Raw genomic sequence first — 12956 nt, 5'->3', positions numbered from 1 at the left:
AGATGGGTAAGAGATGATATTCCCAAAGGTGGAGAATGGTTAGGGCACAAAAGACTGCATTTGGCAAATCAACTATATACAAAACTCCACTCACTTGGTACTGACATCTTCACTAGGGTAAGATGAGGAACTATACCATCTTTACCTTAGGTCCCAGAATCCAGAAGAGACCTATTAGAAGACTTCAGGAACACATATCATAGCTTAATACTAGGGACCTGGGAATACCTCATCCAGAATTTAAAGGGAGACCACCACATGGACTCGACCTCAAAATTGTGATCAAGCCCAAAATGACTCAGGTTATCAATAACCTCAAAATAAGAGAAACCTCAGAACTAAAATTGAAACATGCCATGAAGATCTTCTGTGACCCACCATACAAAAGAGCTATTGAGACGAAAAGACAAACAACCCAAAACCTGTGTGAGGACTTATGTGATTGGTTCACTCAATGTCTAAAAATCTCACTCATTTGGTACAGACAACTGCATGACAATAAGAGAAGGAGACCTAGTTAGAGGGGTGAACTGCAAATAGGCATTTTAAATCTGAAAAATCATTGGAAGAACACCACCACCTTACTCTGAGCTGAATAGTTATAGCCATCTTTGTGGATCCCATCCAGCAGATTGTTTCTATGAAGAACCACCCCAATAGCTTGAAACTTGTAAGTGTGAAGAACTCCCACAATTCACTGGAAGAAGGGTGAAAAGTGCACTGGGGAGTCTGGAGAGACTACAAAGCTTGAGACAGTGCAATGGATGATCAAAATTACAGGCAGAATGAGATCATGAAAATGGGAGAATATGTATTCCTTATAGTGTTTCATCTCCCCATGAACAAAGGCCACAAAGTTCCTCCCTGACGAGTCACCCATGCTTGTGGCCAAAAGTGAAGGAACAGACAAGTAACATACATCTGAAATGGTAACAGCAACTTCAGAATTCATGCATAATATGAAATCAGCAAAACATGTATGGCAAACATGGGTAAATCAAATGCTCTCAAAGAAAATTAAATGAAGTTGAACTAAGTTAATGTGAATGAAACTAAAGAATGTTAAACCCCTTCCAAGGTAATAAGTGTTCTAAAGAAATATGTCTTCACTCAATCACTGCTAAATGAGAAGTGGTTGTTTGGTGGAGGTGCAAAGAGGGAGTTACATGTATTACATGATAGTAATGCTCTTCTATTACTGGAGAGGTGATGCACAGTGATTTACATGAGAGACATGTTGGAACTTTGAATTCAAACAGAAAATGGGTTGAAAAAGAGAAAAGCTAAGGAAGAGAACCATATCAGAAACGCTGTTTACAGTACCTTGATTCCAGGTTGCCCTTCACCACCAGGTTCACCTTTCTGTCCTTTAGGGCCAGGCATCGGAGACACAGGGCCATAGGAAGGCTCTATATATGAGAAAAATACCAAATTGTGTGAACACTTAAACAGCTGACAACATAACATGGTGTTGTGGCAGAAAGGATCAATTAAAATTTTGTTCTAGAACCATAAATTCAATAAGAAGTAATTTTGCTTTATAACAAATTGATGTTAACACTGACAATGGAGTATCTCCATTAATTTACTTAATGTAACCGATTAGCCTAAATCTTAAACTTTCCTATCATCAAACCCAGTGTGTTTTAAAATAATATAATTTTCTCTTGTTTTCACCATACAGTATAGTTCAAAGAAGGAACTTCTTAAACTACCCAGTAGTGAAGTGAAAAACAAAAAAATGTACCATCCATGCTATAGTTAAAACATAAGAGACTTACATACTATTTAGTGAACCAGACACTTTCAGTTGCAAAACAAAAATGGGGGGATAGGATATACTAACAGCATTGAGAGGTTAATAACTTGATTCAGACTATATAGCATTCACTTGACATGACAGAGATACAATGTTTAATCTTTAGCTATGACAAAAATTGAGTTGGGATAAAAATATTTCATTCAATGTGGAACTGTTTCATGACTGAGAAATTAAGCTTGTGGATGAACCTTGTTTGTAAAAAGATAGTGATGTGATAACCACAGTTTGTACTGTTAATAAAAAAGGATCTTAAAGCAGTAGCAAAGTTAATTCAAATAGTCAAATGCTCATTTGGTAAATATGAAATACCAAGCACAATCCTTAGCAATGAAATTACAAAAGGTAGATTACTAAAACTAATACCAAAATAAAATCCAAATCAGAAACTTCTTCTCTACTCACTAATTTTTATTAGAGCTCTATGATGGATAAAAATTAACTCCCAGGATAGGTCTTCAATGTAGAGCCCACTCACTCACAGATATAATGGCCTACCAGCTAAGCTTTAAGTTTAACAATTATGAGCTCAAGCAGTCTTACCTTTTCTCAGAAAAATCATGTCAATGGGTTGTATACAGGGACGTAGATCCTGGGGGGATGGGGGTATACATCCCCCTTCATTTTAGGTGGGGGGTATGGTGTATACAATCATCCCCCCTAGAGTTTTGTCTGTTGAATTGTTTTATTTGATCACAGGCCTACAAATTGTGTGTTTGTTCTTGTGATTCTCATGTTCTTACCAATCGAATTACATAATTAGGCCTAAATGTAGGCTTTTTCAGTAGCCGAAATGTACATCTTTAATATAGGCGTACTTCTGGGCTTTTCGATCTAAAGTTTAGATTCTAAACGATAGTTCGTAAGTATCAATCAGTAGGCCTAAGTACACATGTAAGGCTCGCAAGCACTATCACAGGATCTACCTACGTTTTGTGCGTAGTGTAAGATTAAGTAAAATTGTCATCACAACAGATTGAACAGAGCATAAAATTCAAAAATATTGCTCCCAAACGTAAACTCCTGTGATCTAGATCTGGCAGGCCATTTGTAGCTTGTAGCTGCATCAATCTTATGTGTATATTTGTTCTTATGCATGGCTAGCCGGTTTTATTGTCGAACGCCTTACTCTCATTAGCTGCAGAACCCGCTGACCATAGAGTACGTTTAATGTACAATTAACGACAGGTTTGGGTCACTCGGATCCTGACGCGCTCTACCTCACGCACCCTCCGCTCCCTCTGAGCCTCGATATTACAACAGGGCTCATTAGACCTCATTAATCCATGAAATTTCAGATTATTAACGCCCTCTAATAAAGTGCTGGTGCTTTATGGTAAAAGAACAATATATTCTCTTCAGTGGTGTCGAGAAAACCCACTTGTAAAGAAATATATATGTAAAAACGGTTCGTTTGGGTTGAAAAAATATTTTATGTAGAGGAGTGATTATATATGAGATTATATTATTAATATAATATAAAATAAAATAATATAGGTATTATTAAAAATAATAAAATAAATAATATAAAATTATATATTCAAACATCTAACGCCGCCCTCTACATTCCGACACTCAGTCACACAACCCCTTTCAAACATGTGGTCAGCTTCCGGTCAGTTACCTCCATCTTTCTTTTTGAACCTGACGATGACCAAAGAAGGTCGAAACGTTGTTCGCTTCTCTACGTAAAATATTTTCTCAACCCAAACGAGCCGTTTTTACATATATAATATATTCTCTTGTCATACATAGTAAAAACATTGTATTCTCTTGTATAATTAGAACACAAAAGAAGCGAATTCAACGGCCTGAAGCCTCTACTCGAATTGTATTGCCAGTTTTTGTTCAGGTGTTTTTATTTAATAGACGCGCTTATAGACATTATATCACAACGTGTTTGCCTTTTGGTGAGCTCTAACAGGAATATAATATATTTGTGATTGTTTAAGTATTTTTCGAGAAACTTGCAATTACTTGTGTTGTAACTAGCACACATTATTGTCCCAGCGATGCCCAGGCAGTCAGTTAGCTCGGTTGTCACTGTGAGGTTCGCGCGTTCGACTTAAATACATTGTACAGTTCAGTCCTACTTCCATTTCGTTCTATCTTCGTTCGTTGTACGTTAGAGTTTTTCAATAAAGACTGTATTTTAGCCTGTTGAGTCATCTGGGAAACAGATTCCAATTATGACAAGCAAGCGTCTGAAACTTTCCGATATTATACAGTTCTGCAAGCCAGTTACTAGTACTACAAGTGACAATGCAGATGCAGATAATCCAGAAACCTCAAACAAAGGAATAGAAACTTGCCATACAGAGGAAATACCAGGTTCATCAGAGGACGAGTCTGAAAATGCTTGTGCAACATCATGAACTACCAGATAGTTGTGAAACAAGTTTGTACAGTAATGAAAAATCTGACAACTCCACAGATACAGTGTGGAAAGCCATATCATCTAGACGCACAACTAATATCACGATAGAAAGTAAAATCTCAAAATATCAACTTCCAGGGCAAGTGGTTTGATGAGTTCCCATGGCAGCACTTTGACAATCAGACTTAAAAAGTCATATGCTTTCATGCCAAGGCAGAAAATAGAGGCCTTTTTACAGGGAAATTGGAGAGGCCAGTGGAGTATACCTTCATATTCACTGGTTTTTGCAACTGGAAAAAGGCAAAACAGAAATTCAACGAACACCAATCCTCCTCTCAGCACAGATTCACTATATCTCCAGAAGGTTCACTTGATGTAACTCCAGTAACTGTCCAGCTACATGATGGAAAAAAGAAGCAAAAGGAAGGATTCAAAAGAAGTCTAGCCAAAATATTCAGAAGTTTACATTTCTTACTGCATCAAGGTTTAGCATTACATGGACATACTGATACGGAGAGGAACTTCCTGCAGTTAATGAAGCTCCTGGAAGAGAAAGATCCTGAGTTGATGGCTACTTGTCAAAGAAAACCACGTTCACATCATCCCAGGCTCAGAATGAAGTAATGGAGATGTTCAGCCATCAAATACTGAGGAACATAGCACACAAAGTGCAGCAAAGTAAAATCTTTGCATTAATGGTTGATGGCACTCAAGATGTTACAGGTGCCTAACAAGAAGCAATATGTGTACGATATGTAGAGGAGAACCTTGACGTCCATGAGACATTTCTTGGTTTGTACAGTGTTTCCAATATAACTGGTGAAACAATATCCTCGACTACACTTGATGTACTGACCAGACTCAATTTACCACTGTCAGGATTAAGAGCACAAACCTATGATGGAGCCGCTAACATGAGTGGTGCGCACAGTGGATGCAGGCAAAAATAAAAGAGAAGTAACTGTCTGCTTTGTTTTTTCACTGTGGAGCACACAAGGCTAATTTAATAATGCAACATGCAGTTGAAGCTTGTGAATGTGTTCGAGATTCTGTCCAGTGGGTACATGAACTTGATGTCTTGCTTCAGAGGTCAGGCAAATACAAGACATTCTTTGAAAATATAGTATCGTCAGACAGCCACAATGGTCCAGTTAAATACATCTGCCCACTGTGTCCAACATGCTGGTTATGCTGCCTATCTGCAATTACATGTGCTAATGATCACTACAGTGACATTGTTGATTCTTTGTCTGAATTAGCAAATGAAAAATCAGATGTAGCAGTGAAAGCATGAGGTCTGCTGGACAGATTTGACAAAGGAAAGACAGTTTTAGGATTGTTGATGGCTCAGCATCCATTAGCTTCATTAGAGGAACTAAACTGTGCATTCCAAGCAAAATCAGTGACAGTATCTGGCATGATTGAACCATTTGCAATGACATTTGATTAATTGCGGGTATTGCGAAAAGAGGAAAATTACAACACGATATTGAATGAAGCTGAGAAAAAGGTAACTTCCCTAGATCTGGTGCCTATTGAACTACCACGCATTCGGAGACCCCCAGAAGGATCACAGGTGATGGCTCAGCACACCATTCTGCAATAGCTAGAGATTACTACAGAAGCCAATATTTTGAATTTGTGGACACAGTCATAGAACATCTGACCACTAGATTCAATGCAGACAACACTGACTTGAGGCAATATCTGGCACTTGAGAACATGATCACATCTGGCAAGATTCATAACTCGGTTATAAACTTCTATCCAGAAATCTCTGCACAACGGCTCGAGTTTCAGTTGCCCATGTTTAAAGGAACAACAAAAACAGTATCTCTGAAAGGTGCGAAGGATGCTTACTGTAAAATGCATGAAACAAGCCAGCAGATGTTTAGTGAAGTGTTTCTTCTCATGAAAATTTTGCTTGTATGTCCAGTATCCAGCTGCGAATGTGAACGCAGCTTTTCTGCATTAAGATGGTTGAAGACATGGTTAAGGTCAACTATGTCTCAGTGCTGCCTCAACCATGTGGCAGTTTGTCACATTCACAAAGATGAGGTCGACAAGATAAATATAGAAGAGCTTATAAAAGAATTCATAAACAGATCATCACAAAGGAGGTCTACGTTTTGTCAAACGTTTTCATGTAGACTAGAGGACTAAATGAATCTTATTTCAATGAAAAGTGTGAATAATTATGTGCTACATTGTAGTGATGTGTAATTTTCAAGAGTTCGCAAAGACATTTTAATTATTTTTATCAAACAACATGAACAGTTTTTCAGTAGATATAAACTTATCAAGGGTAATTACTAATTTTATTAATATTTGAAAACGTAATTCATGCAATGAAAGTTATTAGTAACCTTGTCAAGTATAATGGCCATCTTTTATACTGTACAGTGTGCAAGAATAAATTCATGTGGCAGTTAATTTGTGACACATTTATCTTAATTCTATTAACATTTTGAAAACTGTTCACAACACCTCACTTATACAAACCTACATAGAAACCTTGAAGTATCGTGGCAACAAGATTACTCTGCGACTGCATGTTTACAGCTTTCAGGTTCACGTAATCAGAGATTACCAATTTGCAAATTGAATAGTCCACATAAGTGGTTGCAAAAATCATCCCCCCCATCAGGTGTAAAAAATCTATGCCCCTGGTTGTATAGGTATTTATACTTTTACCTATTCTAATCTTCATATTCAAAAACTAAGTAACTTAAAATATGTTTATAAGATCATAAAAAAAACTCTTAAACAGGGATTTAATCCCAGGACTTCACATTCACAGGGCTAGTGCTATACCTAATGGGCTAATTTGAAATAAATAAAGGAAATTATATTATCATCATTTCTTCTTTCAGATTGAGCCTAATATTGGAATATAATCAATATATATATATATAAATTATCACACACACTTACACGTACACAGCCATTAATAATAATTTACAAATTCTACTTCTGTCTTGTGCAGTCATCTTGGCTGAACTTAAGTACAGTGTATAATGTAATTTAACAATGATATGATACTGGTTGTACTTTGTTATTGATTAGCTTTTGCTATAATTTTACGTTAATAACGGTAAGGGTGACAACTATGTACACTAAGTTGTGGTACATGAAGAAATGTTAGAGGTTAGTAGTTTCTCATTACTGTCACTTCTATCTAGGTTTCAATCTATTAGCTGCTGATTAACTTCACTACTAAGTATATGAATGGTACTTGCCCTATATGTATGAATTGTTTCATGTAATTTATCTTTGTGTTAATACACAGTTTCTAGAATTACTCATTACTTTTGATATAAGCTAGTGAAGGCTAATGTCAATGGCCTAGTAAGACATAGTACTGAAGAAGGTTGTCACAAACAGTGGTCAATTCACCTTAAATGTCTTAGTTTCTTTTACTCATAAAGATATATTAACCCAACATAAAGCACATACATTTCAAAAATAAACCTAATATAGATACAAATTTTGAAATTCTAATACTCAAATTCATCAAAGGGTACAAACTTTATAACATGGTGAAAAAATTAAAACCAAACCTAAAATACTATATCCTTCTTCAAAACCTGGTAATGGCGGTGGTGGTGGGGAAGGTAATGGAGGTGGGCCTTCGGAACAGAAAAGAATCATGGAAATTAAATATGAATAATTTTATCCTAAAATTATATCAGAGCACAGTTTGAGATACAACACACTGGCATGTTAGACCCAAAAAGTGTATATTAAAACTACTAAATTTTTTATTAAATGCTTTCTGTAACCCACATTAATTACAAAAGTTACAAGATTTACAGCAGTAATAAGTTTTTCATACTTAAGTTTTTAATCCTAATTTTTAAAACAGCACAAAATCCTTTTATCGTATGAAACTGTAAATACAAAATTTTGGGCATAATCAGTTAATTACAATATTATAAATACAGATTAAATAATTTAATTAATTAAAAATACTTTAAAAAATTAACTCACATATAATTCCAAAACAGAATGCATGAAAAAATAAAAGTAAAATGTGAAATGATTAGAAATATGAATCAAGGAAAGGTAGTACAGAAATTTATACTACATTCTGTGCTGTAGCTGTATTAAACCCCAGTTATGTCAGGCAATCTGATAAAAAATATCATTTAACATGTTTTTTTTCATCAACAAGGCTCCTAAGTAACAATTCTGAACCATATACACGATAATCTCAATTTTACTTTTTACTTGGTTTGGAATTGAACTTTAGATATTTCACACATCAGGCAAGTTCTCTACTACGAGCTGAAAGGTTAACAATAGTATTTTAACAACTCATACTATCCTATTCTTTCCTCCCTGACAAACACATCTTCAAGGTTTGTGGAACAGCTCCATGTTTGGTTCCAGTTTTTCTTGTAAAGATTTTAAATGTATTATTTCCGTGTTTGGATTTGAACCTCAGACCTCGTGCATCCCCTTAGCTAGTAAGAAACTTTTTGGCATTCATGAAAATGCCTAATGAAAAACGTTTTGATATCTACAGGCCCTTCTGAACGAAATGGACTCCTAAATAAGTGTTTAACACATTTTTAGTATAAACATATCATGATCATACTTTTATAATACGCATACGGCATTTTCCAAATATATTCAGTCGACATAACAAATTCTGTTAACCTAATTCAATGCTTTTTATTTGATTCTTTTAATTATTTTAGCTCAATAGTACATTTGCTCGCTAACAATTATATATATACTCCATGTAAGCGTTTTATTTTTATTTTGTGATGTATACAACTTCTGCAGTCCAAACAAATTACTCGTAATTCCATCACAGATTTACACAATGATTCACAGTTGCCTTATCATGTGATGTCAACATGCTTTAAAAAGTATCTTCTCCAGCCTCATTTCTATATATTGCAGTTGAGTAATTATTTTTGACCAAAAGTTTCAATAAAATGTTTTTTTCTTTTTTCAGTTCAGTTACAGACAATTGTTTCCGAAAACTTAAAACCTTCTTAACTGAAGCACAATCTGAAACAGTCACAATAGACAAAAACAAGTATTCAAGTTGTCAGAAAGCATTGTTTTAGAATACGAAACAATGCACATGACAGTTTGAGGAATGTTCAAATTTGTATAAATCAAATGCGGAATAGACACTGAGTATGTCATAATATCAACTACTATATTACCCTGAATATAAAATTAGTCATATGTAATACAAACACCTTTACTCAAAGATGATCACAAAGTTCTTAGGTGATAAACTTGCAAAACCATAAATTTGATTACGTCACTTACCTCTGTGGCGTTTCGTTGCTTCCTCCTGATACAAATCACTTCCTCCACTTGATATTGGTATATAACCCTCATCATCTTCAGAAACAGGCTTCTGATATATGTAATATAAATTACATATGAATACTTCATATGTATAATGAAGTATATACATATACTTGTGTTTTTTGCTCTACCAAGTAAACGTTACCAACGTTTAACCTGAGCAATCACAGATTTTTGCTGCTTATGGTTTAGGAATTTTCATTCTCAATGTATAATGCAAATATGTGAAAAAAACTACATAAACAAATGGAAACCTTCAAGATATGGAACAGACAATACTACCTTTTCTACACGTATTACACAGGACCTGTCATCTGGTGAAAGATAATGTTAATATGATGCATTAAATGTGAATAAAAACAAAATGAATAAATTAAAATGAAGATATTTGTTTGTTTAATTTTACATAAATTTATTTGAGGGCTATCTGCGTTAGCCGGTACTACGTGACAGACTGGAGGAAAAACAGCTAGTTAAACCTTCAAATCGAATGGTAAGAGTGATTGTAGTGTTACAACGCTCTCACAGCTGTTAAGGTAAGCATGTTCGGTGATGGAATTCCACCCCGCGACTCACTTATTACAGTTTGAGCGCCATAAAGACTAGACCATGGCAGATGAAAATTAAGATGAAAACATACTGTTTATTTCCTAAGGATCTGAAATTTTTATAAAGCATGAACTAGTTTTTAAAATAAACAAGGAATACATATGCGCACGTACATGAGTTTAAATGGATTTATTAGAACATGAAGAAATAACATAATACATAATTAATATATCTACTTATAACTACATGTGAGAGCGTGTTTTACGCAGCTGAAGTACATTGTAAAACCTCGTTTACAGCCTTGTCTAGACTTAACTACCATGTGCGCAGTTTTGATCCGTAAGTGAATGGAATTTAGAGTATTTAGGGTGAATCAGATCTATTTTAACACTTCTCACGCTTATCAAGCTTCACAGCTAGTTTTAGACAGTGAATAGCTGATGTAGTTTTTATAAATAACTCAATATAACTTTCTTTATCGTGTGGCAATTGGTGCAAACTTTCGGTAAACTAACAACTAGATATTTTAAACACTGGTCTAAGAATTCCAAACAAAAGCACACAATAGTACGTTTACAACATGTGAACCATATTATATCTGTCGTATCCAGTGCTAACGTGTCAGAGCTCATCAGACAGGCTAGGATACGAAAGTCACAGCAGCGGTCCAGAATACATAAATTTCTATATACAATAACTCCTAAGAGCTTGAATCAGACTAAGTGAATTATAATTATGATAAATTTTATTTAAATTATTTAAGGGTAGAGATTAATAACACACTATTATTTATTCATTCTATTATAAAAACCCATTTTTGAATAACTCTAAATTACATTTATAGCATATAACTCCTGACACCACTTTAACGAATTTAAACATTTCTTTTAAGTTATACGTCAATCGTTAGTCTAATACTGAATGCTTTGCACGCTCATTTTTTAACCTCTTTTCAGCAAATTGAAAAAAATAACATAATCATAATTTGTTTTTAACCCGAAAATGTCAAAATGAATTTTGTGAGTTATTGTTAAATATAAAATAAACCCATATAAATTTTAATTAATAATTGCATATTTGTTGTTTTCAAAGTAAATCGACACAATGGCTAAATGCATTGTAAGGTAGATTAAAATTCAAATTTGTTTTTAAATGTTAACCCGAAGCAGGGCAACCAGTCAGCAACACCCTCCACCTACTCGGGCTACTCTTAACTGAATAACGAAAAAGTAATTTCTTTCGCTCCTGTTATGTGGTGTTTTATGAAGAAATCAAACTGTTCTTGTGTTTCGGACAAAATGCGTAAACAAGTAACTGAGTTAACTCAATTTAAAGTTCAGCCCAAAATAACAAATGTTCAACTTTCTAAGCCTTTTTTCAGTTACTCTTCTTTATTGTTTATAACATCATCTGTAGCATAACTATGGATATAATATATTCAAATAAATAGTAAACAGTAAAAAACGACAGTTTTTGTTTGTTTAAGAATTTTAGCATAAAAGGGTTATTTGCATATAGCCGTCCCTAACTTTAAACTGACTGAGCAGAGGAAGGGCAGAGAATCAACAGCACCCACCATCTATTATTGGGCTATCCTCACTTGACTAAACTTTGCGATTTAACCATAACTCTTATAATGCACTCGCGTCCCTAAAGTGTGAGGCACATTTCTGGGACAATGGGCCAAGAAACACACTCATCATTAGATCACTTCCGGCATAAACAGCAAAATAACCTAAAACTTCAAAGAAATAGAAATTATTATCATCAGCTCCAGCGGCGAATTGGCATCAATGGGCTAGCCTGAGATATGTCACTAACAGCAGCCCAGTAATTTTTTACATGCTTCTTACTGTCTAAACAAGAATGTGTCAAATGCACCGGCGTCCCCACGAGCCAATCCGTCCCTTATCAGCTCATATTAAAATTTCAAACACACATAGCATGTAATGATCATAAAATCCACATACACATATATTCTTGAAGACTTTGTTTTGTTTTCTTTAATTTCGCACAAAGCTATTCGAGGGCTATCTGTGCTAGCCGTCCCTAATTTAACAGTGTAAGACTAGAGGAAAGGCAACTAGTTATCACCACCCATCGCTAACTCTTGGGCTACTCTTTTACTAACGAATAGTGGTATTGACCATAACATTATAACGCCCCCACGGCTGAAAGGGCGAATATGTTTGGTGCGACGGGGATTCGAAACCACGACCCTCAGATTACGAGTCGAACGTCTTAACGCCGGGCCTCATTAGGGTTTTGCAAAAGCAAAAATATCTTAAACTGTTACTTAAGTTTTATTTTGTTATGAATTCAAATCTATACCTTTACCAACGTAGGCGTTATGTTAATAGAGTTTTATAGTTTTTGGGATGCTTCTTTTATCAGTGAGTTAGATATACCAGGTGCTATAAAAACGTTAAAAATTTGACCTGCCGATATTGCAGTTTTGAGCTATATCAAAAGCTTTAGACAGTCCGAATAGTTGGTAACACAAGATACCACCCAATAATATCTTTACATAGGAATGGTGAAATACTTATCGTCACTAACACAAATAACCTTTCTTTTCACAGGGTGTTTTGATATTGACCAAGTTGGAGTCAATGGCATAAATGCGCTTCAGAAGGCCTATAGAGAGAAATTCCTTAAGGGTTCTTAACCGCTGTTGTTAATTATTGTTAAGACCCCCCAAAACCAGGATGAAAAATGTGAACTTAATCTAAAAGTAAAATGAGGTTGCTTATTTGTTGTTAAGTGCAAAAACCACTATTGGCTATCTCTGATGCACCCAGAACAAGCATAATAACCAGTTTTTAACAATACAAGCCTCCAGACTTACCGCTAAACCACATGGAGAGGTGCTACACC

General features: G+C 35.1%; 1 protein-coding gene across 32 annotated transcripts in view; it reads right to left on the bottom strand.

The window, feature by feature from the left end:
- Nucleotides 1-12956, bottom strand: part of LOC143222229 (uncharacterized) — a 186855-nt gene that overhangs the window by 60236 nt on the left and 113663 nt on the right. For all 32 annotated transcript variants that reach the window (XM_076448420.1, XM_076448421.1, XM_076448414.1 and 29 more), the window contains 3 exons: nt 9489-9579; nt 7757-7825; nt 1324-1409 (listed from right to left, as the gene is read on the bottom strand). In XM_076448420.1, the coding sequence (XP_076304535.1) occupies nt 1324-1409; nt 7757-7825; nt 9489-9579 (246 nt within the window). The remainder of the gene's footprint in view (nt 1-1323; nt 1410-7756; nt 7826-9488; nt 9580-12956) is intronic.

The sequence above is a fragment of the Tachypleus tridentatus genome, chromosome 8 (genome assembly GCF_004210375.1).
Source record: "Tachypleus tridentatus isolate NWPU-2018 chromosome 8, ASM421037v1, whole genome shotgun sequence".
NCBI lineage: Eukaryota > Metazoa > Arthropoda > Merostomata > Xiphosura > Limulidae > Tachypleus > Tachypleus tridentatus.
This window is presented reverse-complemented; position numbering and strand designations above follow the sequence as displayed.